This window comes from Pongo pygmaeus, chromosome 11 (genome assembly GCF_028885625.2).
Source record: "Pongo pygmaeus isolate AG05252 chromosome 11, NHGRI_mPonPyg2-v2.0_pri, whole genome shotgun sequence".
Lineage (NCBI taxonomy): Eukaryota > Metazoa > Chordata > Mammalia > Primates > Hominidae > Pongo > Pongo pygmaeus.
The window spans coordinates 79,664,837-79,691,075 of NC_072384.2; the positions used below are offsets into that span (position 1 = coordinate 79,664,837).

Here is a 26,239-nt window from a genome sequence, read left to right on the forward strand (position 1 = left end):
GCCACCACGCCCAGCTAATTTTTGTATTTTTCATAGAGACAGGTTTTCACAATGTTGCCTAGGCAACTCCTGGACTCAAGTGATCCTCTTGCCTCAGGCTCCCAAAGTGCTAGGATTACAAGTATTGAACGACCATGCCTGGCCACTACATTCCATATTTTTTAAAAGATGAATCATAGTCATGTAAAATGACATGAGAAAACAGCCCTCAGATTTTAAAATAATAAATACAACATGGAGTAATTCTATTTTCTGACCCTTTTAAATATCACCAATTGCTTAAAGCCACATATCATAGAATACGGTGATTCCCTTCTGCTTTTCTAAAATTTATTGCTCATCTTTCCCATTTCTCTCACATTCCCATTTCACTCTCACTAGAAATTAAATTGGAATAAAGGCCATATACGACGAACCCATAGCTAATATACTCAACAGTGACAAGCTGAAAGCTTTTCCTCTAGGATCAGGAATAAGAAAAGGGTGCCTACTCTTTCCAATTCTATTCAACATAGTACTAGAAGTCCTAGTCAGAGCCATTAGGCAAGAGAAAGAAATAAAAGGCATCCAAATCAAAAATAGAGAAGCGTGTTTGCTGTAAACAGGATCTTAATATAGAAAACCCTACAGACTTAACCAAAAAATTGTTAGAACTAATAAACTAATTTAGTAAAGCTGCAGACACAAAATCAACATACGAAAATCAGTAGTGCTTCCATATGCTTACAATGAACTATCTTTCTGAAAAATCAAGAAAATATCCCATTTACAATAGCTATGAAAAAAAAACTTAGGAATAAATCTAACCATGGAGATGAAAGATCTGTACACTAAAAATTACAAATTGCTGATGAAAAAATGGAAGAACATGCATGACATCCCATGTCCACGGACTGAAATAATACGTTAAAATGTCCATAGTACCCAAAGCAACATACAGACTGGACTCAATCCCCATCAAAATTCCAGTTACGTTTTTCACAGAAATAGAAAAAACAATCCTAAAACTCACATGGAACCATAAAAAACTCCAAATAGCCACAGCAATCTTGAACAAAAAGAACAAAGCTGGAGGCATCACACTCCCTGACCTGGAATCTGCTACAAAGTTATAGTAATCAAAACAGCACGACAATAGTATAAAAACAGACACACAGAGCTACAGAGAACAAAGAAACCAGAGATAAATCCAGACATTTGCAGTCAACTGATTTTCGACAAAGATGCTAAGAAGACACAATAGGGAAAAGACAGTGTCTTCAATAAATGGTGCCAAGAAAACAGAATACCCAGATGCAGAAGAATGAAAATAGACCTTAGTCCCACACCATATGCAAACATCAACGCAAAACAGATTGAAGACTTAAACATTAGACCTGAAACTGTGAAACTACTACCAGTTTCTAAAAGAAAAATACAAAGGAAAAGCTCCGAGACATTGGTATGGTTAATGATTTTTTGGATATGACCACTAAAGCACAGGCAACAAAAGCAAAAAGAGACAAATGGGATTACATAAAACTAGAATGCTTCTGCACAGCACAGGAAAATATCAACAGAGTGAAGAGACAACCTACAGAATGGGAGAAAACATTTGCAAACCATACACCTGATAAGGGGTTAATATCCAAAATACATTAGGCATTCAACTCAATAGTAAGAAAACAAATAACCCAATCTAAAAAATGAGCAAACGACAAGAACATTTTTCAAAAGATGTACAAATAGCATATGTGTATATATAATATATATATATATGAGAAATGCTCAACATCACCCATTATCAAAGAAATACAAATTAAAACCACAATGAGACATCTCACAACTGTTAACAATGGCTGTAATAAAAAAGATGAAAAATAGCAAGTGTTGCCAAGGACATGGAGAAAAGAGAACGCTTGTACACTGTTCATAGAAATATAAATTAGTACAGCCATTATGAAAATAGTATAGAGGTTCCTTAAAATATTAAAAACAGAATTACCAGCCAGGTGCGGTGACTCACGCCTGTCATACCAACACTTTGGGAAGCCAAGTGGGGAGGACTGCTTGAGCTCAAGAGTACGAGACCAGCCTGGGCAAAATGGCAAGACCTCATTCTCTACAAAATATTAAAAAATTAGCCCAGTGTGGTGATGAGTGCTTGTGGTCCCAGCTACTTAGGATGCTGAGGTGGGAGAATTCCTTGAGCCCAGCAATTCAAGGGGGCAGTGAACTATGACCATGCACTGTACTCTGGCCTGACAATAAAGCAAGACCCCCATCTCTAAAATAAATCAATACAAAAAAATTTTTTTTGATTATAACTACCATTTGATCCAGCAATCCCACTATTGGGTATATATACAAAGAAAATGAAATCAGTATGTTGAAGAGGTATCTGCACTCCCACATTTATTGCAGCATTATTCACAATGGTGAAAATATGGAAACAACAAAAGTGTCTGTTGTGAATAAATGGATAAAGAAAATGTATACATGTATAATGGAATACCATTCAACCATAAAGGAAATCCTGTCATTTGCAAAAACACAGATGAACTTGGAGAACATTATGCTAAGTGAAATAAGCCAGGCACAGAAAGACGAATAATGCATGACCTCACTAATATGTGGAATCTAAAAAAAACTGAACTCATAGAATCAGAGTATAAAATGATGGTTACCAGAGGCTGGGGGTTGGGGGAATTTAGATATTGGTCAATGGACACAAAATTTCAGTTAGACAGGAGGAGTAAGTTCAAGAGATCCATTCTACAATATTTTGACCATAGTTAATAACCATATATTATATACTTGAAAGCTGAAAACAGAGTAGATTTTTAAGTGTTCTCACCACAAAAAATGACAGGCATGTGAATGCATGTTAAACAGCTTGATTTAGTCATTCTACAAAGTACATATATATCAAAACATCATGATGTATACCACAAATGTATACAATTTTTACTTGTTAATTTAAAAAAGAAATAAAAAATTAAATTAGTTTGAGGTAGTATATTTTAACATTCATTATTCCTCATGAGTTTAAATTATTGGAGGCATTAAGTAAATGTCTGCAAAAACCATTATGTGAAATCAAAGCTTCTCAAAAAGCAAAAATTCCATACAACCTCTAACAGCAAGGCACAAGTTATTTCTTAGCAGTCTATATTTTTATTAGTACTGCATTTTAAATAAATATTCTCAATGACCTTTGAAATGAAGTAGCATAATAAATCAATGATTATTGTTCATGTAGATATTATATTCCTTTGAAAAAATTACTTAGAAATACTACAAATAAAATAGCTGATACTTACCTTCCTCTAACTATATTTTCTTGAAGAAGCTCTTGAATAATAATACTTATGTTGGAAATGTTGACTTTGTTGATAAGGCCATTAATTGACTTCTTTAGGGCCTCCCAACTCATCCTCTGGTATGCTAAGCTAAAAAGAATTGATTTTAATAAAGATGAAAACTTAATTACAATAATAAGAAGCTATAAGAATATAAAAACTACATAGTGTTCCTTAATTTTTAACATTATTTTCATGAAACGACCCCCAAGTACAGTAAAATATATGATGCCTATCAGGATACATAGATTATATCCTGAACCATATTTGATGTTCTGTACATATGCTTAAGTATACACCATTTTCCTTTAATAATACAATAAGATTATGTAAGGATATATAAGGATAATGTTTTGTTCTTATGTCTAGTATTTAATTTATTAGTCAAATTCAATACATGCTTATTTTACATATAATGCTTGACTTAAACTTGTCTTTAATGGAAACCTTTAAAATAAATGCAATTTAAAAAATTTAAATGGTAACATGAAATACCCAAATATAAGCTGCAAAAAAAATTTGTATGTCCCTTCTCATAAAAAGATGACAGAGACAACAAAATTAAATGTTTTAAGCCACAAAGAAATGGTAACTACAGGAAAAGGGAGTCACATGAAATCATGGGGCTGAAATACCGTTCAGAGTATTTTAAAGACAATCTCTATGTTGATGTAGTAGTCCTACAGCTACACCAGTTGAATGTTAGATAGCTGTACTGCTTTTTACCCTAGATTTTGGGGAGATTACTTGGCCTCATTGAGTTTCTTTAGGTTGAATTGGACAATGTCTAAGATCTTTCAATGCTCTACAGTTCTATGGGTTTTGTAACTGCTTTTCTGTGGAATCCGATTTCAGCTGCAGGAAGTCTTAACCTTTTTTCTTCCATACACGTCTCTCTCGGGAAGTCTGGTGAAATCAGTAGACTTTTTGGAATGATATATACAATGAATGGGATTACAAAGGATACTAATCATACTAAAATTCAGTTTTTGAAACATGAAAATAACAAAAGTTTGATATAATATTCTATGTGCTTCATAACACATTAAACAATAAGAACTGGCAGTATGTTTAATAACTACTTAAATTTCTAAGTAGCATGGCCATAATCCGTATCATGAAATATCTGTAACAGACTGTCAATACTCTGATCTATTGCCAACATTCTCAAAAGAAAAAAAAAAAAAAGCTAAACTTTAGAGAAGAGTAAAAATAAAGATTCAATTTTTTTCCCAAACACATTCATGGACTGATTGCTTGAATTCTATTCATGGACCTCTTGAGGGGCTTGTAGATTAAGAATCCCTGTTCTGGAGTGGTACAAGGAAGGTTGGTGAGAGCAGTTCCTGGTGGGTACGAATATTGTATCACTGACATTGTTTAGTATTGCTAGCATGGTGAGGATAAAAAACAGACTCACTTTGCAGTTAATTTTATTTTGTTTCTAAATTCTCTATAAATTATGTACCCCCTTACTGCCTGTACCCAAGGTGGATTATTCCACTGTTTCATAACTCCAACCTTTTGGTATCCCACTATCTCTATAAACAAGATGCATGGCTTAACAAGTGGCCTGATTAATAAGATGTTGCTCATATACAATCACAACCTATCTTATTAAACTAATCAAACGGCTACATCAACTACAATTATACATCCTAATTAGGAAGCCCACAATTCACGTATCTACTGAAAGCAAAGACTATGGCCTTCTCTTACAGATGTCTACTTCTCCTTGTACCCTTTACAGCCTACAAACAGACTTCAACTGTATATAAAATTATCCTAAAGGAATCTGCTTTAAATTGCATGTATTGCTGACTCTCCTGTCTGCTTTATTTAAAAGGAAGTAAGACTTGGACTGACAAAGTTTCTAGTCTTTTACAATCAGGATTGCTTTGGACTGGACTGGAGAAAGTGAATACCTTTCAGTAATGCTGCCACTACTGCCTTATGCATGAGCAAAACGTTTACATGACAATGAAAGTCCTACTAACCACAGAAACCATCTCCAAATTCCTTTTCAACCTAACACTTCAAATATCACTGCCAAGTGCTAAAATATGACACATGAAGAAAAACTTATTAGTTTTGAATTTAATGTCATCAAATACCCCTTTCTGGCTCTTAAATTCGGTTTTAATTTATTTCAAATCTTCATAGCTTCTTTTAGATAAATGACATTTCTTTTTTTTTTTGAGGCAGAGTCTCTCTCTGTTGCCCAGGCTGGAGTGCAGTGGTGCGATCTCGGCTCACTGTAAGCTCCGCCTCCTGGGTTCACACCATTCTTCTGCCTCAGCCTCCCAAGTAGCTGGGGCTACAGGTGCCCACCACCAAGCTCGGGTAATTTTTGTATTTTTAGTAGAGACAGGGTTTCACTATATTGGCCAGGCTGGTCTCGAACTTTGGGAGGCCGAGGTGGGCGGATCATGACATTTCTACTTCAAGCTAATCCTTGAAACAAATTTAGATTTAACTTAAATAAGGTTCTCAAGCACTTCTCAAATTGCTATTAAAACGCTCATGAAAAGATGTGGAAATATTCCTGTCTGGCTCACCTTCCATCTGTTTCTTAAATTATAACTATTAATACCTTCTATCCCAATCTTTTAACTAGTTATCTGGCAAATGAATAATCATTTCAACCTGGGACCATACTTTCCCTAGTTATCAACTCATCCTATCAGAGAAAAATATCTTAAAAACTTAGCTGTACTTTCCTAAATAAGCTCCTCACCATCTCAATTATTCTGAAAAGGGAAGGAAGAGTGTTTTAAGTGTGACTGTGTGACTGTTCATATATAAATTTTGTCTGTCTGCCTTAGAGTAGCAAAAATGTATAGTCTAATATATCATGATCTGAAGAAAATGTACAAAAAGAGATAACTGCCAGCTTCAGTTTTATAGATAAGTACAGATGTTGGCAAACTACACCCATGAGCCAAATGCAGCTGACCACCTGCTTTTGTAAATAATGCTTTATTGGAACACAGCCATGCTTATAATTTTCTACATAATGCCTATGACTGTTTTCACATTTCAAGAGCGGAGTTAAGTAGCAACAACAGAGATAAAATGACTCACAGTGTAAAATATTTACAATCTGGGCTTTTACAGAAAAAATTTGCTGACTCCTGGTTTACAACAGGAAAAGTCAATTTTAGAACTAAAATGTCAATATTACTCTTTTCTACAAAAAATAGACATTATCAATAGGAATGCATCCATGAAACTATGAAAGGAACAATAGTTTGAAAATACTATAAAAAGGGTAAGCAATCTTTTCCTCAAACTTTTTAATTCATTCATGCAAAAAAAAAAAAAAAAAAAAGAAGTAATGCGCTAATATAACGGCACATAGTGTGTGGCTCTCCAATGGAGCTATAAAGTAAAGAGGTCTCTAATTTGAGGTCTCTATCACTATAGACTAACGTAGATTCTCAAGAGCCAGGGTTAATTAAACCATAGTTGACTTATTTTTCAATGACAATTTCATGGCTTTATATACTGATTGATATAAACATGCCTGTTTTTATCTGTAATCTGTTCCTGCATCATCCTGAGCTTTGCAGGGGGAATATATGCTCCACCAGTGCGAGTAAGAAGAGGATCCAGCTCATCTTTCTTTTTCTTTGTAGCAGGTTCATCCTGAGCAGGGGAACTCTGAGTTACTGATGTTTCTGGGTTTCTCCTCCCAGGAGATGGGGATTTCCGAGACCTTTTCCGATCCGTATCTCTTTCTCTTTCTCTGCGTTTTTCTCGGTCCCTGTTTCTGTAATAGAAATTTTTTTTAAGAGCAGAAAAGACAATATAAAATACACTCTTAGCAATTAACTGCACACAAGTGAGTGAGACCATAAGTGGGTCCCACAAATTCAGACTAGGAAAAGTGGTTTAGAATGGTGACAAAGTGTTTCACAGAGAAAATTCAACAAATTAGGTCCTGAAGGCTTGACAGGATTTAGATTGGGGGCAAGTCGGCAGGAGGAAGGGGAGAGGAAGGATGACATTTTGCAACTAGTAGAAGAGGGAATACTTACTGAAAGACTGAGCAGGGAGGGGTGTTAAGGTCAGAATGAGTAGGACAATCAGGAAACAAAGGATTATGTGTCATGGTCGTTGGAAAGATGAGTTAGAGTTAGACTAAAATCTTAAAACATATGTAAAGACTTTAAGGTTTTTATACTGGAGGTGATGGGGAATCATTAAAAGTTTCTCAGTAGGAGAGTGGCATGAAAAGAGTGTTTTAAGAAGACAAATTAGCCTGTGGTGTATATGACAAATTGTATAAAGGAGAAGAAACCAGAGTTAATCTCCAATAGTGGTTACTTTAGTTTTAAGACTGCTATAGAATATAATATTTGAAATTGTTTCTTGATAGAACTAATATTTTTATTAGAAATCTCAGAATATTGGAAGCTTCTGCTTATTTGAGACAATGTGGGGGGAAAAATTTTTCTAGCCACAATAAGTCTTCCCTACTAACGTACCTGATTATCCTTTCTTAAGCTGAGGCTTTTAAAACAATCAAGGTACAGTTCTCTGAAACCATCAAGAATTAACGGGAAAGAACGAATCCTTGCTTTTTGCTATCTTTCCCCAGAGCAAAGTTTATCCACTGAGCTGCTTTTTACATATATTGCCTTGGAAACTCAGATCATTCTGTTCGTGTTTTGGGTAACCATGAGTTATATATAATATAGTAAATAAAAGTAAATTTCATATTATCACTGCATTACCAGGAAACTGTGGGATAGATTTTAGCTAAATGTAAGGAGTATGTTTGAGATGGTCTTTTAAATATATAGTAGTAAAACCTACATGGAGATTGAACAGCAGTCATCTTCCCAGGTAGCTGTGGAGGAACAGATTTTTTTTGTTCGTTTGTTTACTTTTATTTTAAGTTCAGGGGTACAAACGAGTGCAGGTTTATTACACAGGTAAACTTGTGTCATGGGGGTTTGTTGTATAGATTATTTTATCACCCAAGTATTAAACCTAGTATTCATTAGCTGTTTTTCGTGATCCTCTTCCTCCTCCTACCCTCCACTTTCCTTCACCCTCCATAAGGCCCCAGTGTGTGTTGTTCTCCATGTGTTAATGTGTTCTCATAATTTAGCTCCCACTTATAAACGAGAACATGTGGTATTTGGTTTTCAGTTCCTGTGTTAGTTTGTTAAGGATAATGGCCTCTAGCTCCATCCATGTCCCTGCAAAGAACACAATCTCATTCTTTTTTATGGCCGCATAGTATTCCATGGTGTGTAAGTACCATATTTCCTTTACCCAGTCTATCACTGATGGGCATTCTATGGCTTTGCTATTGTCAATAGTGCTGCGATAAATATACACATGCATGTGTCTTTATAATATAATTATTTATATTCTTTTGGGTATATACCCAGTAATGAGATTGCTGGGTTGAATGAACAGTTTTGAAACTGAGGTATAAGAGACTTAAATGACTCCTAGGGAGGATAGACAATCTGTATACACCAAGAGTGAACAGATGGGGGAAAGAGTGATTTCAAATATAAACCTCAATTAGTCACAAAGGCAGATGCTCTAAGTTCTCTGCACTAATTTGCAACTGAGTTGCTTCTTCTTGTGAATATACATGCTCCAAGAGAGTAGCTACAGCAGGGATTTCCTGACATTGGTTATGATTCTTCTGAGAAACACCAGGTAAGAGAGCTAGCTGGCTGATAAAATCAGATCCTTACCATTATTGTGTTTGTTCCTTTATAGTGCAGAAGTAACAAAATATTCTAAAAGTCTAAATAGAAACATTTTTGGACTGTTAGCCTTTATGTTCTGCATAATACCTAGCCTGCTTACTTCATAGTGTGACTGTGTGGATAACATGAGACTTCATTTTCATATACTAGACCTAACATAGAGTTATACTGAAGTACTAGTCAGGGATTGTGAAAAATACAGAGGCTCTGGAGCCAGAACTGAGTTCAAATTCCAGTTTCAACATCTACCAGATGTTTAAATGCAACTTCAGGTAAGCTACTTAATAAACTCAAAGCCATTTCCTTATTTGTAAATTGGAAAAAATAGTATTTAGTTTCTAAGAGTTTTAACAGTATTTGGGAAAATATACAAAAAGCTTAGCTTACCAATTATGGTTCTAGTAGTCATTCTCATTAAGGTGACAGCAGACAAGCCTGGATTTTGAAGGTTAATATAATCTGACATTATAGGATTAGGTATATACTAGAAAGTGATGAGAAGGAAATGTTTGGCTATAGATATCAAAGAATGTGCTTAGCTTCAAACTCCAAACTGCAGAGGAATTTGGTCAAAATTCCTGTGGGGGGTATAATATTGGCAGTAAAGGGGTGGATAATATCTGAGAGACATCAAAAAAAGATATTGATCTTAGTGAACAATAAACCATGAGGGTCAAGTTTTGGAAACTAGATGACTAACAAGAGAATACAGGAAAATCAGGAGAAAGCTGGTTTTATGAAAACAATGACAAAGGCAGAAAGATGTCCATGAAGGGATAATGAAAATGGTTGTTACAGAGACAAATCACAGTTCCTTTATAAAATACTAAAATAATGTTAGTTTTGTAAGATTAATTAGAAATACATTCAGAATCAACCACGTTGTTCAACAATAGTTTACCTGAACTCTTCTACTGTTTTCCATATAAAGTGCCACTGGTTCACCACTTATCACTACTCAAACTGATATGCTCAAGAAACTAACATTTTAAAGTTGTCATTTTCTTAGTATCTACTATGTTCAGACATGGTAGTAGGACAGGCATTATTTTTAAACCTAAACAACCAGACAAGATACATGTTATCATCCTCATCTTACAGATAAGGAAACTGAGGCTCAGAAGAAGTTTGTTAAGAAATTTTGCCAAATTTCTGTAACTAGTAACTAAAACTTGAACTCTAATCTGCATGAATATGGAATCTATTCTCTTTCTACCATGCAACACTGCCTCATTAAAAAGTGCAAAATATAGACATTCCAAAGTCAATTTCAAATGACCTGGAAATTGTCTGCATCACTACCCCTCTCCTAAGCAAAGATACATGCAAGTTAAGGAAATACTACCCATTATAGTGACTTCTGTTTTAAGTACTTGAGAGTATTTCCATCTGCAGAATGCTACTTAACATCTCTTCCCTATATTGAGCATCTCAAGTATCTGCCCCACTACTTTCTTTGAGACTACCATTACTTCTACCTAGAGAGTCTCTCCCCACATGTACTAAGTAACTTTTAATTCCATTATACTTTCTCCTGAGCAAATACAGAGGCCCTTTAGTGAAGTTTTAAAGGAAATTATTAAAACGCCGACATCTTTCTAACACAGTAGTCACCCTTATCTGTGGTTTCACTTTCTGAGGCTTCGGCTACCAGTGATTAACCACAGTCCAAAAATAAGTGACTACAGTACAATAAGATATTTTGAGAGAGGGAGACCACATTCAATAACTTTTATTAGAGTATATTCTTATAATCGTTCTATTTTAGTAGTAGTTACTGTTGTTAATCTTTTACTATGCCTAATTTATACATTAAACTTTATCATAGGTATGTATGTATTGGAAAAAACATAGTATATATACATGGTTCAGGTATTATCCGCAGTTTCAGGCACCCACTGGGGTCCTAGAACACATTCCCCATGGATAAGCGGGGACTAATGTATTCTCATTGTAAAAACTATTACTAATTTCTACAAGGGAGAAAAAGAATTGAAAATAAATACAAATCAATAACAAGGGGTTATAATACTCTGCCTAGTTTTCAATGAAACATGAATGGCATTTAATGTCTGACTCTTCTTAAATATTACCCCTCGGAGTCTCCAAACACTCTCATTCCAATGTTTCTTGCTATCTGCCTTCCATTCAGTTCCCTTGCCCATTTCTCAACCAAGTAAATCTTGCAAGTCTTGTTAGCCAGAGGAACAACAGGTGGGTAACCAAGTTCTCTAAAGCTCAAGTAAGAATCCTTCACATGTAGAAAAAAACTACAAATTGGAAACTTAAGTCTCAATGTCCCTCTGCCATTACGCAGGAAAGTAAATTTAGACCACTCTGTATCATACAATATAAATTTCTTTCATTGAGTAAAGAATCTCAAAAAATCACATAAGCCAACCCCTCTTGCGGTACAATACAATGAATGAGCTTGGGCTTTAGAGTCAGACAGACTTAGGCTTGCCACTATTATGTTTCAAAACATGAACAAATTACTAAACTTCTCTAGGCCTCAGTTTCTTTAGCTGTAAAGCAGAGATACTAGTACCTACTTCACATATTTACTGCAATAAGAAGTTAATTCACATAAAGCCCTTATTAGAAAGCCTAGCACCTAAGAACATTCAATTAATGTTAGCTAGTATTATCTTTGTTTTTATTACAAATATAGCATAAAGAAAGTTTAAACAAATATAATTTTCTACAAGTTAGAAATTCCCAACACTAACCGTGACTCCATGCTACTATCATAAGAATGTCCTCTTCTTGAATGCTCATAATCTGATCTGCTGTAATCAAAGTAATCTCTATCCCGGGGGGATCTTTCTTGTTCTTCATATCTAACATAAAATAAGAAAACCAAGTTGCAAATTAAAAACAACTATGTTATAAATATTTCGGAAAGTCATATATTGGTAATGGTAAAGCAACTCTATGACTGAACAACATCGTGTCAAACTGTTCTTAACAGCTCATTTTGCTAACACCCATTCATTCCATCAGAATTACAAAAGCTTTCAGTTTGTACACAGTAAAACAACTCCTAGGATTCACTTAACCAAACTTACTGGTTTAGTGAATTATCCTGATTCACTTTGTTCTCAGTAGGAGACATATATCTGGATATCATATATAGTTAGCATGAAAAAGGCTGTCCTACAAATGACTCCTTTTGCTTAGTTGGCTCGTTTATCAAAACACTGAATGTATGAGACCAAGTTCATTGGCTGGCCTCCATAAGGATCAGTTTAATTCCATACCAAAAGACCATATTCATCAGCTGTTAATCTTGAAAATGCATTAATGGACAGCAATGAGAATGGATTGAAATTATTAGCAAACAGGGATGGATAGCATCAGATCTGTTATTTGAATCTTAAAAGTCAATAAAATCAGAGAACCTTAAGAGAAGTTAAATATATACGTAATAGATACATAGTAACATAATCCATATTTTATATACATATCTACAATTAAGTTATACACACAAATACCTGTGTGTGTGTGTGTCTGTGTGTAAAGAGTTTTTTTTGTTTTTTGTTTTTAAATATATAGGGAGTAGACAATTGGTGAAAGATAGTAAGTAATCATGAATCAGGGCAATTAACTTGATGTTCACAAAGTTTTTAGAGATATTTAGCAGAGTAGAATAAGAAAGTACATATGGAGTAAGGAAGCCTAGACAACTGAAAGAAAGTTTGAAGGGTGCTTCTTCCTTCACAAATTATTTTTAATGGGCATAAAAAATTTTTTTTACAGTCATTACTTTTAATAGACCATATGCTTAATGCTCTTTCAATGATCATAAATGAAATAATTGTAGTGCTAATATGAATTCATAATGCACATTAATGTTAACATTTTTGGATCGCTGACCTTAACATAATTATACGATATAATCCAGCGGTCTCAAACCTTTTTGGCACCAGGGACTGGTTTTGTGGAAGACAATTTTTCCACAGATGTTGGGGGGTGAGGGGATGGTTTCAGGATGAAACTGTTCCACCTCAGATCATCAGGCATTAGTTAGATTCTAATAAGGGGCACACAACCTAGATCCCTCGCATGCGCGGTTCACAATGGGGTTTGTGCTCCTATGAGAATGGAATGCCACAGGTGATCTGACAGGAGGTGGAGCTCAGGCGGGAATGCTAGCAGGCCTGCTGCTCACCTCCTGCTGTGCGGCCTGGTCCATGGCTCTGGGGGTTGGGGACCCCTGATATAATCTATATAAAAATATTTTAAAGACAACACAGAGCTATGTACATGTAAGAGATAATACTAACAGTAGCAAAAGCAGCACTTCTACATAGTGTAATTTCAACTCAGTTTTCCATTTTACACTTTCATTCCATTAGTATTTGAAACATTCAAAATTACTCCCTTTCACATAAAAATTACATAATATCTGGAATTATTTACTAGAAACTCCTAGAAGAGTCATTTAAGGATGATTCCTCCTACAGCCCATTCAAGTAATATTGGTTATAAAACCATTAAAACGAAGTTATCCACCCTAAAATTAGAAATCTAAGAGCTAAATTATTACATAAACCTTACTATAAAAATTTACATTGCATTCAGAGCATATTAAACTATTTACCTGTCTTCTGGAGAGGAGTTCCTCTGATATGAATTAAGGTTTTCCCTTCTGTCATGACCAGAAGAAAGCTTTAAAAGAGGAAAAAAAGGGGAAAACGTTTCAAAAATTATTTATGTTAATAACATAGACTGAAATACATGGCTTAGAAAGTTGGAAGTACTTTAGAAATTGTATCAAAACATTTTTAAAATCATTAAGAATAATTCATGTAACCTAAACAGTCTATAAGATAAAACAAAATCTTCAGACCATCCCAGATAGGCCTGTCTGTGGCAGGCACCTGTTTCATTACGGACCAAAAACTTCTTTTTTTTTTTCTGTTTATTTTTATTTTTTATTTCTTTTTATTTTATTTTTTATTTCAATACTTTTATGTGGAACAAGTGGTGTTTGGTTACACGGATAAGTTCTTTAGTGGTGATTTCTGAGACTGTGCTGCACCCATCACATGAATAATGTACACTGTACCCCAATGCGTAGTCTTTTATCCCTAATCGCCCCCCTACTCTCCCTGACCCTTTCCGCTGAGTCCCTAAAACCCATTGTATCATTCTTACGCCTTTGCGGAACCAAATACTTCTTTCTAGCCAAAAAAATTCAAGGCAGAAAAAGATAATTCTCAAATTTTCGATGACAACTAGTTTATATTTTACTTCTATGTAATAAGTTATAATTTTTATTATTATTTTTTGAGACAGGGTCTTGCTCTGTTGCCCAGGCTGGAGTGCAGTGGCATGATCACGGCTCACTGCAGACTCAACCACCCAGGCTCAAGTGATCCTCTTGCCTCAGCCACAATATTGTACTTACCTCCTATCTCCTTTGGCTTATGAAAACCACAACTTTAGTACAGGGTAAAATAGCTAGAAGAAACTGACTCTAACATGTTTATAAAAGTTAATTTTTGTTTTCAACAAACATCAATTGAGTGTCTGATATGCATTATACTGTGGTAGGCTCTAGGGAATCGAACAACATTACTTTTAGGGTATAAGCACTATTCCAAATTTTTTGAAAAACAATCAATATACAAATAAGTAACTTCATGTAACATGAGACTGACATGAGACAGAGATGTGAACCATCCAGTTTGAGACTATATCCTAATTAAAAAATCCAAATACATTAAGGAACCAAAATGTTTACCTCTGTATATAGGTAAAATTTTTTATATAACTGGTCAACATTCAAATATCAACAAGCTTTTTTTAAGAATTAAAATAATTTTAATTAACCATACTGTAAAGAAAAATAGCATTTAACATACCTTAATCTTGAAATCTAAGATAAACTAAATCAAACAATGAGTAACTGTTCTGCAAACTTACATGCTTGCCTCCTTAATGAAGAAAGGATATATTTTAAAAAAGAAAATTATTCTGAGTAGAAATATAAGATCCAACTTCCTCTGATTTTATGACTAATTAACAGCAGTTTGAGTCTAACATAATCACAAGTACAATGCAAAACAGTCTCATTATTGAATTTTTTGAATAGTATCCACTAACTAATCTATATAGGTGAATAAGCATGTAACCAAAATTGATAACTTAAAGTAACCATAGTTTAGCTGTTACTTTGCATTAAATTCAACCATTTTAAAATTCTGTGTCTAATATAAGAAAGTTTTACAAATTATTTCACTCAGCAACACAGTGAAATAGAACTGTTCAATATATATGACATAGGTTTCTCTAAAACTTCACATAAAGATCTTAGGTCAAATACAAAGCACAAGATTCATTCAATTCAATGGTAACATAAAATACAATATTTATACTGATCACTTATTACAAGACATAGTCCTTCCTGTGTAGACATTCTGAAGGATACAATAGATAAGAAAGGCCAAGGAGCTTATGATCTTGTAGAAGACAGAGAGGCTTATAAAGATTTCTATGATTAAACACATTAGATTATATGTTCCCCAGAATGAGAGAGAGTGAGTGAGACAGACAGAGAGAGAGAGAGAGAGAGAGAGAGAGAAGAAGAAGGAGGAGGGGGCAGGGAGAGGAGAGGGGAGAAGACAGAGAACAATAAAACTGCATTATCTCCTTTATCTTTTACAAGGCAAGGAAGTTATTTTTATTACATTAAGGAGAAGGCCCCAATTCTGTGCTAATGATTTTTAACACATCTCCGCAACATCTGTTGTGAGCAAGAGGAAGAGACCAAAAATATTGAAGTTGTGAAGAAGGATTTCATAAATATGATCAAGTAACAAATGACTGGCACACATAGTAAGTGCTAACAGGAGATCTTGAGTAGGAAACAATCACTGTGGCATAGAGTGCTAAGGGATGAAAGTGGGAAAACAGGGACTTGAATTTGGCTTTGGTAGATGAATAGGATTTCACCAAGTTAAGAATCACTTTTGGGTATGAATTAAATATTAAGAACCTGAATTTCCCTATTTCTTTTATCACAGAGTTTAGATTGTAAGTCAGTGCAGTAGTTGAAAATACTATACAATCAGAATTACCTTTAAAATTTTTCTAAATTGTTCATGAAGCAAAACAAATATGGTGACATCATGTAGTAACCCATAGTCTCCAACAACGTAGGGAGAGCAGTATGAGGAGACAAGGGGAACAAGAAGCCTGAGTGCAGTGGCTTTCATGATCCACTAGACTTTAAAAGAAAGAGGAAGGAGGGGCTGGAAGAGGTAGGGAGCTTGCTAAGGAAGCTACCGTGAGGTTCAAGGGAAAAACGGGATTCTCAGTTGAAGCCTTATGAACCTAACAGGTGAGTCCTCAGAACATCAAGGGAAGAGCTGAGCTTCACCTAAAGAAAGAATCAGCATCAACGCAGCTAGTGGACCCATTGTGGCTAACAGAAAGGAGATAAATGGAAGCAGACCAAAGAGAGCTGGCTGGTAGAGCCAAGCCATTAAGTGTGAAGGGCATGCTAAATGAAGCCACCCACGGGCACGCTGGGGGAGAAAATGCTACAGGAGACCCATCTGGGCCACAAGAGGGAAGCATGGAGAAGCAGAGACTAACAGGAACCAAAAGAGGAGTCTGAGAAAGGCTAAACATTTCTCCCTTTGAGTAAAAGGCATTAGTCTAAAGATCTGAGCACTCTTGTCTAACACGGCTCTGTCAAGAGCCAGTTCTGTACAAGGTCTCCTTTACGTCCCCAGCTCCTAACCCAGAATCTGCCACCTACTAGGTCCTCAATAAATTAACTGTTTAAGTAACTATGGTCCAGTGAGTACAAGTCCCAAAAAGGCCGATTTGAGAACAATATACAAGGGTTACTGACAGATGGAACTACCTTAGGAAACTGTGAGCCCCTTGCCAAAAGAGATATGCAAGCAAAGCCTGGATGTCTACCTAACAGGGAGGTGGGTGAGTGTCTTCTCACACTTGACAGAGGTTGGAAAAGATTGCAGCAGAGGCTGCCTTACTCTACAAGTCTATCAGTTCAGCTTAATAAGCACCTACTACAGGGCCTGCTGTCAAGGAGCTTGCAATCTACTGCTTCTCTTTAAAGAAGGAACTTTAGGTGTGTACAGCTGTAAGAGGATAGGAAGGGAGGAGCGCCTACATTTATAATAAAATAAAAATACAGTTCCCCCTTTACAGACTCCAAGGCCCAAAAAGTGATGTCCTGGTTTTAAATCCATGCAGTTGAAGAGAAAAGGAAGTTGAGTAGTTTGCTCTCCTGCCAAGTCCACTCACAGGCAGAACAGTTTTGAAAGCAGATGGAATGACTGCCTTGATCTCACCTCCTACAATTCTCCCCTTCTGATACCTGCTCCACTCTAGATTCTTTGCCTTTGCTGTTCCTTTTGCCAGGACACTCTTTCCCCAGATATCGGCATAGTTAACTCTCACATTTTCAAGTCTCTGCTCAAATGGCTATCTTTTCAATGGGCCCTACTCATCCCTCTATTAAAAACTGCAACCCCTCAATGTTGAATCCCCCTACCCTGTTCTACTTCTTTTCTCCATAGGACAATTCTATTACCTAACATTCTAACATACTACATAACTTATCAAGTTTATAATTTATTTTATCTCCTCCCCACAACTATAAACTCCATGAAAACAAGGATTTGTTTTATTCACTATTTTGTTCAAAGTTCTTAGAACAATCACTATAACATCTAACAATCAACATAACATATAACACATATAACACTATTTTGTTCAAAGTTCTTAGAACAATCACTAGAACTCAATATGCATTTGTTAAATAAATGAACGCACACTGTCTAAAGTACAGCACAGAATAAAGAGACCATCCATCTATTCATAAGAAATATCCAAGAGGCTCACATTGTAAACAGATATGCAGAAATTTCCCTGCACTGTTTGTTACTTGTTTTTCTTTTACATGTGATCACTCACATGATATATGCAGGCCCTGATGCATGCATCCATGTGTACACACACACACACACACGTGCACACACATACACACACTTCTGTATGTTCTCTCAACTGCCCTCTTGCACACTAATACTTCCATATAGCTAAGTATCTACATTTAAAATTGTTTAAGTTAGATGGATCTATTAGGTTGGTGCAAACAGTAATTGTGGTTTTTAAAATTGCAAAAACTGCAATTACTTTTGCACCAACCTAACTGCCACTCTACTGTCTGGCTTTAATGTCCTCATTACATAAATGCATTTATATTTAAAGAATAGGTAATTGACTATAAGTTTACATCCTCTATTTTAAGTTTCAAACACTTACTTTTATCTGTGCCACACCACTTTTCATTTTCTGTTGCCAGTTGGTCCAATAAATCAAAGACTCCTCAAACTGGTCCAAATAACAAGTGCCCAATGCTCTGAATTCCTTGACAGTTTACTTTTTCTGTCTGTAAACATCACCTATAAAATATACCAAAGAAAGCTTTATTAACACTACTAAAGTGTGAAAAATGATGATATATATTTTCTATACAATGGATATTTGACCTCCTTATTTTTCTTAATCCATAAACAAATATAATAAAAATTGTAAAAATCCTTAAGTAGTTACACATAATAATGTATACCTAACACATACAAGTAGAAAAAAAATCCATGAACAAGAGAGCAAATAGAAGGTTTTATTCTAAGGACCAAGGGGAACAAAAGTTAATTTAAAAAGGGACGTCCTATAACTTTATTAAAAATGTTCTCACAGTGAGGGAGATATATACCTACATCATAAAATAGTAGTGTGATATTATTAAAAAAAAAACTGAGGAAACAATGATAGAAGAGAAACTCTATATAAACTGAGTATAAAAATCCAATGTTTCTATATAGACTAAGAATGAAATACCCAATATCCTTGCAATAATGATCATTAAGAAATAAATTTAATCCACATAGAAATTTAAGGTGCTAAACTACAATAATTATGTCTCAATGTGATCTATTAATGGCACAAAGCTTCAGATACATGCACATATGAGAACTAAGTATTTAGCTCAGAATAAACCTAGTCATCAGCATTAAATCTAAAATCTTCAGATGTGTCTTAATACTCTAAGTAAATTTTAGCAATCTCTGCAAGATGCTAAATTGATACTTATGTTCACAAAGAACTTGCATTCAAATATTTTATTGTAAGTACATATCTAAATGGTTTATAGTATAAGGCAATGAAATCCCAAAAATAAAATAGAAAAAAAATAAAAGGATTAAAAGATACAGAGAATGCAGAGAAAGCAACGTGCTTAGTAGCAAAATAACTGAATACAACTGGAAAAAAAATTAATTTGAGTGTCAGAAAGGGTATAACAGATTATCTGGTCCAATTCCTTCTTTTAAAAGAGAACACTGAAAACCAGATATGCTATTTCAATTATAATTATAATAACTAAATTATAATACCAGCTAAACTTACAACTAGAAACCTACCATAAGGACACCCTGTTAAGTATTCCTTTCACTGGCACACACATACAGATAGTCTTGACATTATAAAGTGATACAGAGCTGCTATCATTTAATGCAGATGGGGATGTATACGAATTACTAAGTCAAGAAAGGTTTCTATTACAATGATTGGCATGGGGTCAAGGTTAGTAAAGGCAAACTTATCAATCTATAAAATATAACTACAATCTAAAGCACATCACTGCTTATGTACGAGGCCTACAGTTAAAGAGACAAATGTGTGTAACTTTACATAATACGCTTATTAACAGGCTCTTTCTTCAATTAGTTATTATTGCAGTTGTTTAGAAAGCTCAGCCTTGTTTTCAGCTGGCAAGTTGTCCCCAAATCTTTTCTTTATGTATCTTTTTAAAGTTTATCAGCACTTTGGGAGGCCACGGCGGGTGCATCACAAGGTCAGGAGATCGACACCATCCTGGCAAACACGGTGAAACCCCGTCTCTACTGAAAAAATACAAAAAATTAGCCAGGCGTGGTGGCGGGTGCCTGTAGTCCCAGCTACTCGGGAGGCTGAGGCAGGAGAATGGCACGAACCCAGGAGGCGGAGCTTGCAGTGAGCTGAGATCGTGCCACTGCACTCCAGCCTGGGCAACAGAGCGAGACTTCGTCTCAAACAAACAAACAAACAAACAAAAAATTACTCTGGGTCCTAAATCCTAATGCCCACAGACTAGTCTATCTAGGACCTTATTATGCCCACAACTATGACATCATTGTTTGAACTTAGTTTCAGAGTAACTTTTCCTACTGGATGCTATACCTTAGATAAACAATTGAGAAAATCCAGAATAAGTAATGTAAAACACTTCATAAAATCAGACCCTGTGACGGCAGCAGAGAGGAGAGGTATGCCCCTCCACCTTAAACAGTCTATTCTGATACCATGCAAGAGTTACTATCTTAATAAGCCTATGTTATCAAAAGTCAAATAAAAAACGTGTTTCAAAGGGGAAAGAGAGGTTCGAGACTAGAGAGAATTACATTATGTTCCTCTAAGAACTTAAATAATAAGGGTGTTTTGATTCCCAGGGCCACTGGGTAGTTTATGTGGCACTTCTGAACAAATTTTTTAAAACGGTAACTGAACTTCCACTTCTGAAATGGCTAGGAAGTTCCTAATGAACCCAATCCTTTCACAGGTAACAACCATAAACTCTTGACAAAACATACAACAACCACCTGAAGGCACTGGAGAATGAACAAAACCAGGCTGAGTCTAGAGGAGAGTAGATGCCTTGAGAAAGGAGCAACATGAGTGAGTTATCCCATTTAATATAGCTTTAGTCTGAGGGCAAGCTGCAGTCTGTACCACGCAAGGGTGGCTAAAACTGATGAAAAGCTGCAGCCATTCTCATTTGAAGAACAAGAGGACAGACTCTGAGGCAACCACAGCTGCTGGAAACTGAGGGGGAATCCAGGAGGGGAGAGAGTCAGTGGAGGGGAACCCCATATGCTGGGTATAAATTGTTCCCACATCTCTGACTACCTCTGAACCAACACATGTACAAGACAGATTCCTGCCAAGAACTGAACTAAGATATGAACTGCTGCTCAAGAGACTAGAGTTTGCAATTTAAGTCCAACCAAGTTAACTGCCTAAAAAGTCACCACTCCTTAGAGGAATGTAAGGAAACCAAAGTCTCTATAACATAAAAATAATATCCAGGAGACAATTAAAAATAACATTTAAAAAATGTGGCCCAATCTTAAGGGAAAAGACAATCAAAATAGATCAATGTTGAGATGATCCAGATCCTGGAATTAGTATATAAGGTTTTTAAAGCATGGTTTTTAAAACATATGGAACGATGCAAAGAAAAATATGCCTGGGAAATTTCAGCCAAGAGAAACGATAAAATAGAGCCAAACAGAAATTCTAAAACTGAAAAATATATGAAATAAAAAATTCACTGAATATGCTTAACAGTAGAATGGTTAATAGTTAAAGCCAAAGATAAAGAGAAAAATCCTGAGAGCAGAAAAGAAAAAAACAACATATTATATACAAGAAAATAACAATTCAAATTACTGTTGACTTCTCATCAGAAACTAAATAGACCATGTTCTCATTTACATGCAGAAGCTAAAAAAGTGGATCTCATGAAGATAAAGCAGACTGGCGGTTATCAGAGGCCGGAAAGGGGAGTGGGGTATGGAGGATGAAGGAAAAAAAAGGAGTATAAATGTATTTATTACCACTGAACTGTACACTTAAACATGGTAAAGATGGTAAATTACATCTCTATATATTTTTATATCAAAATTTTTGGAAAAAAAACTAGAGAGACTTGAAAATAGTGAAGCAATTTTTAAAAGTGTTAAAAGATAAAAAAAAAAACAGTTAACCTAGAATTCCAGCAAAAACAATCTTTAAAGGAAGACAAAATGAAGACATTTACTGATTAAACAAAAAACAACAACTAAGAGAAACTAAGAGAATTTATCACCAGCAGATCTGCACTACAAAAAATGCTAAAATAAGTTCTTCAAGCTAAAGGGAAATGATACTAGATGGAAACTGTTTTTCAGAAAGAAATGAAGAATACTGTAAATGACAACTTTCTCAGGAAATACAAAATACTGTTTTATTTTAATTTATCTAAAATACATAGGACTCTTTACAGCAAAAATTATGTCTTGAGGGGTTATAATATATGTAGCCAGAGTATATATATGTATAGTATACAGAATTAGCGACCAAAATGGATCTGCACTATGCAAGGTTTTCTACATCTTTCGTGAGGTGATACAATATCGACTCTAAGTAGCACATGAAAAGTTAAGGATATATATATACTGTTCCTTAGAGTAATGACTAAAAAAAAAGTATAAAATATAGCTTAAAAGCCTACACATTAAAATAGAATTTTAAAAAATATTTAAAACAGAGGCTACCCTCTCCCTCACTTGAGGATGAGATCCCTGTAGGGATAACCCTTATCTCAGCTGGATTTTAGGACCATTTGCCTCAACAAGATGACTCTGTTGAAACCAAATTGCATGCCTCTTTCCAAAGGTCCTGTTTTAATGGCTATAAAGGTATAGAGACCCATAAAACTCAAAACTTCGCTTGACTTACTTTTGCTCAAAGATATTGGTATTTTTTTCCCTACCTCTACAAGCACAACCATTTAACATTTTTAACATATCCTTTATTACCTTTAAACCCAGTGTTATTTATACAAACATTTGTTCCCCAACAAATAATACAGCACTTCTGTTATTTGCCCAGCATCTTTCTAGGCATTGGATAGGCAGCAATGAACTACCCTAACAAAATCTCCTGTTCACGTGAAGCTTACATTCTAGGTATAAGAAACAAATCTATAATGATAAACAAAACACTAAGCCCACTCAGGCAAGGTGACAGGTTGGGCTTTTTTCCTACAGGTCAGTTTTAAATCACTACTTAACAGTGTAAAACTAGTCTGATGTCACTATATTAAAAACAACTTGAATCAAGAAAAAATGCATGAGAGGAGAATTACTTGTACATATATTGGGGCCCACCTCTGACTTACGAAATCAGAAAATGGGCAGAAAGTGTAGGGGAAACCCGTGCATACTTGTTTTATGAAAGTATTCCCAAGGTAATTCCAAAATCCAACTTTTCCCCAAGTCTCCTCAGCTTTTCAATTCTACATAAGAAACTTTGGTTCTTAATTTGTTCTCAAACCATAAGCCACTTAGGCAGACTATAGAGACCCCACAGCCTACCTACTTTATAGTGAAGAACTTAGTTGTAAATCAATTGGAAAGGGAAACAGAAAATCCAAATGTATTAATTCTTAATAATTCACAGTTAAGAAGTGTTTTTTAAACCTGAGAAATTATGGCCACAATTTATAATCACTTATACAATCTTACTCAATCCTCATAATTACCCTGTTCTGGTGATTTTTTTTTTTAGCCATGTTTTTCAGTGAAACAACTGAAGTACAGAGAATTCAAGCAATTTGTCCATGTAAATTACACCTAGTAAATGGCAGAAGCTAAACTTCAAAGCCAGGTTTATCTGATGCCAAAGCCATATATTGTGCCCCAATAAAAACGCCAACACTAATGAATTGAAGCCAAAATGGTAAATTATAAAATGTAAACAAGTACAGACTCTACTATCCAGAAAATTATCCTAGCCTAAATTGATCCATTCGTTCAAAGTTCCAGATAGCAAAGACTGTGATTTAATATAACGAAGCACTACTTCTTTTCAAACATTCATAATAATTTTAAGGATTCCTTTTTATTTAATTTAGCATACCTAGAATTCACTGTGACTAGGTATACCACGAGCAAAAAATAAAAATAAAAAATCACTTGACCCCATTGCACAAGATTTAGCATTTTCCTTTGCTATTCTCCTGGAGTCTTACACCTGGTTCCTCTTCCCAACCTACTTACACATTTCAGAACAAGCAATTTCTGTGTATTTTATTTCTATTTAAATTTACATATTTCAATTTACATATTTAAATTTAATGAGTTTTCTTTCTGATCGATATCATCTTTCCCCTTTCAACTTTCATCAGCAAATAATTTCTGGCAATAAAGTACAATCTGTTACATTTCCATGTCTCAAAACGTAAGTGTGAAAATGACAATATGGTAAAGTAGACTGCTATCATAGTTCTAACAAAAAATGAATAAAGTATTGTCATTGTCCAGATTTATACAGAATATGCCTGTTCGGAAATTCTGAGTTCAACATATGCATGCTAATACTTACACTAATTGGAAATTCCTGAAATGAGAGCAATTTATCTAGAGTTTATAGCACTCTCTGTTCTTCTAAGCATCACTATGTGAATTTTATGGTGAATTATTAAATTTCTTTCCCCCTCTCACAAGAAAGCAACTCAACAAAACCACACCTGCTCTCTCGAAGAAAAAGGATATTTTCCAATAGGAGATATAGTATTCATGAGAGCACTATTAAAAAAAAAAGATAGAGTTTTTCTTTCAGTTTCATGAAGCAGTAGAAAGCAAAATATTTAATAACATATATAAGTACTTCAGACTGTTAACCAGAAAATTGTGAATTCTGCAATTATCTCAAAAATTAAGAAAATGAGAAAATATTCAACTAATGGCTGAAATGCACTGCTTTCCAGAAGATTTCCGTAGCAAAACACTTCCACCATTGTCACTTCGGTGTCCTCAGTCCAAGTTAGAGGAACTTGCTGAAACATACTGTCGTAAAATTGCTAAAGTAAAGGAGAATCAACAGTGAATTACCTTTAGTTGGCTCCTCTGGCTTCTAAATAGTAACAACAGGTTTGGTGAATTTCAAACATTTTAACAGAGTTCATATTTAAAACAAAAACAAAAACAAAAACAAAAATCTTAGTTGCACAATGGGGAAAGTGGTAATATTATACAATACAAAATAAAAACTGTCTTAAAATTATTCTGAATGCCAAAATATAATGGGAGGGGAATTAATGGAATTCTCAGAAAATACCTCAACAAGAGCCAAGTCCCCAAGGAACGGATTTTCCTTTTCAGGGAACAAACAGGAGTAACAGATTGGCTTTGCTCTTGAACAATATAAAACAAGATTGCTATGTACTTTCCATATCTGTACTGAAGGAAAACTTACTTGTTTAGAAAAACCATTTCTTGCTATTTTTTCCCATCTTAATTTACATATTAGTGAAAAATTTGCCTCATGATATACCTCATAAGGCCCAAAAATTATAATTTGATGTCAGCATAGAATCACAATTTCAAGAAAATAAAAGGGTCAAAATACTCCTGTCTCTTTCTGGAAAAGTAACCAGGTACAGGTTGAAAATCCTTTATCTGCAGTTCTAAAATCCGTAAAGCTCTGAAAATACAAAGATTATTCTTAAGCATGTGGCAACTCACTTGACAGCAAAACTTAGCATATACTGACTTGATACTTAATGTGACTTGATACAGTGCAGAAATATTAATGTGTTTGACTAGAGGATGTTGCTCCAGACCCCAAAAGCGGGGATTACTTAATATGTAGTATAGGCACTGCAGTTTTCTAAAATCTACAAGATACTGAAATCAAAACACTTCTGGCTCCAAGAATTACAAATAAAGAGTTGCAGAGCTGTCCTCCCTTTTGCTTCCTAGTCATTGCATATGCCAGGTGTGCTGACTCATAACCATTTGAATGACTAGATTGCCAGATTCAAGTACGAGGCTAGAAGTTGTGCAGATAGTTCTGGACATTGTTTGTAAGAAGTAAGTAATATAAAAGCATTTGACTGGTCTGCAACTGTGTGTGGAGAGTAGACAGCCCAAATTTTCAGACACTTTAAGACAGTAAGACACAGATGAGTGAAAAAAAAAAAAAAAGACATTTTAATGAACCCAATGACACCATTATCTATACTGAAAACTTCACATTATAAATTGGGAAGTAGTATTACCCCCATTCATTTCCTGTATCATGAAGCTAGTCTATTTTAGGCTGTTTAAGTAGCCAAATAAAGAGTTAAGTGATCCAATCATTTGGAAATACTATTAATTTTTTTATGCATAGGAAGATTCCCCAATGTGCTTCTTTTCAACAGAATGCAGGATCTATGAGAATAGGAATTTGTCTATTTTTGTTAGTTTCCACATTTCAATAAGCTGTCTCTTGATTTACAGTACAGTATTGATTTCTATTTAAGTT

General features: G+C 34.9%; 1 protein-coding gene across 2 annotated transcripts in view; it reads right to left on the reverse strand.

Moving 5' to 3' along the window:
* CWC22 (CWC22 spliceosome associated protein homolog) overlaps positions 1 to 26,239 on the reverse strand; it is a 102,112-nt gene that overhangs the window by 29,591 nt on the left and 46,282 nt on the right. For both annotated transcript variants that reach the window (XM_063647668.1, XM_054478218.2), the window contains exons 2-6: positions 18,389 to 18,528; positions 13,683 to 13,750; positions 11,809 to 11,919; positions 6,868 to 7,113; positions 3,303 to 3,431 (exon numbers count right to left, since the gene is read on the reverse strand). In XM_063647668.1, coding sequence (XP_063503738.1) covers positions 3,303 to 3,431; positions 6,868 to 7,113; positions 11,809 to 11,919; positions 13,683 to 13,750; positions 18,389 to 18,415 — 581 coding nt within the window. In that variant the 5' untranslated portion in view covers positions 18,416 to 18,528. The remainder of the gene's footprint in view (positions 1 to 3,302; positions 3,432 to 6,867; positions 7,114 to 11,808; positions 11,920 to 13,682; positions 13,751 to 18,388; positions 18,529 to 26,239) is intronic.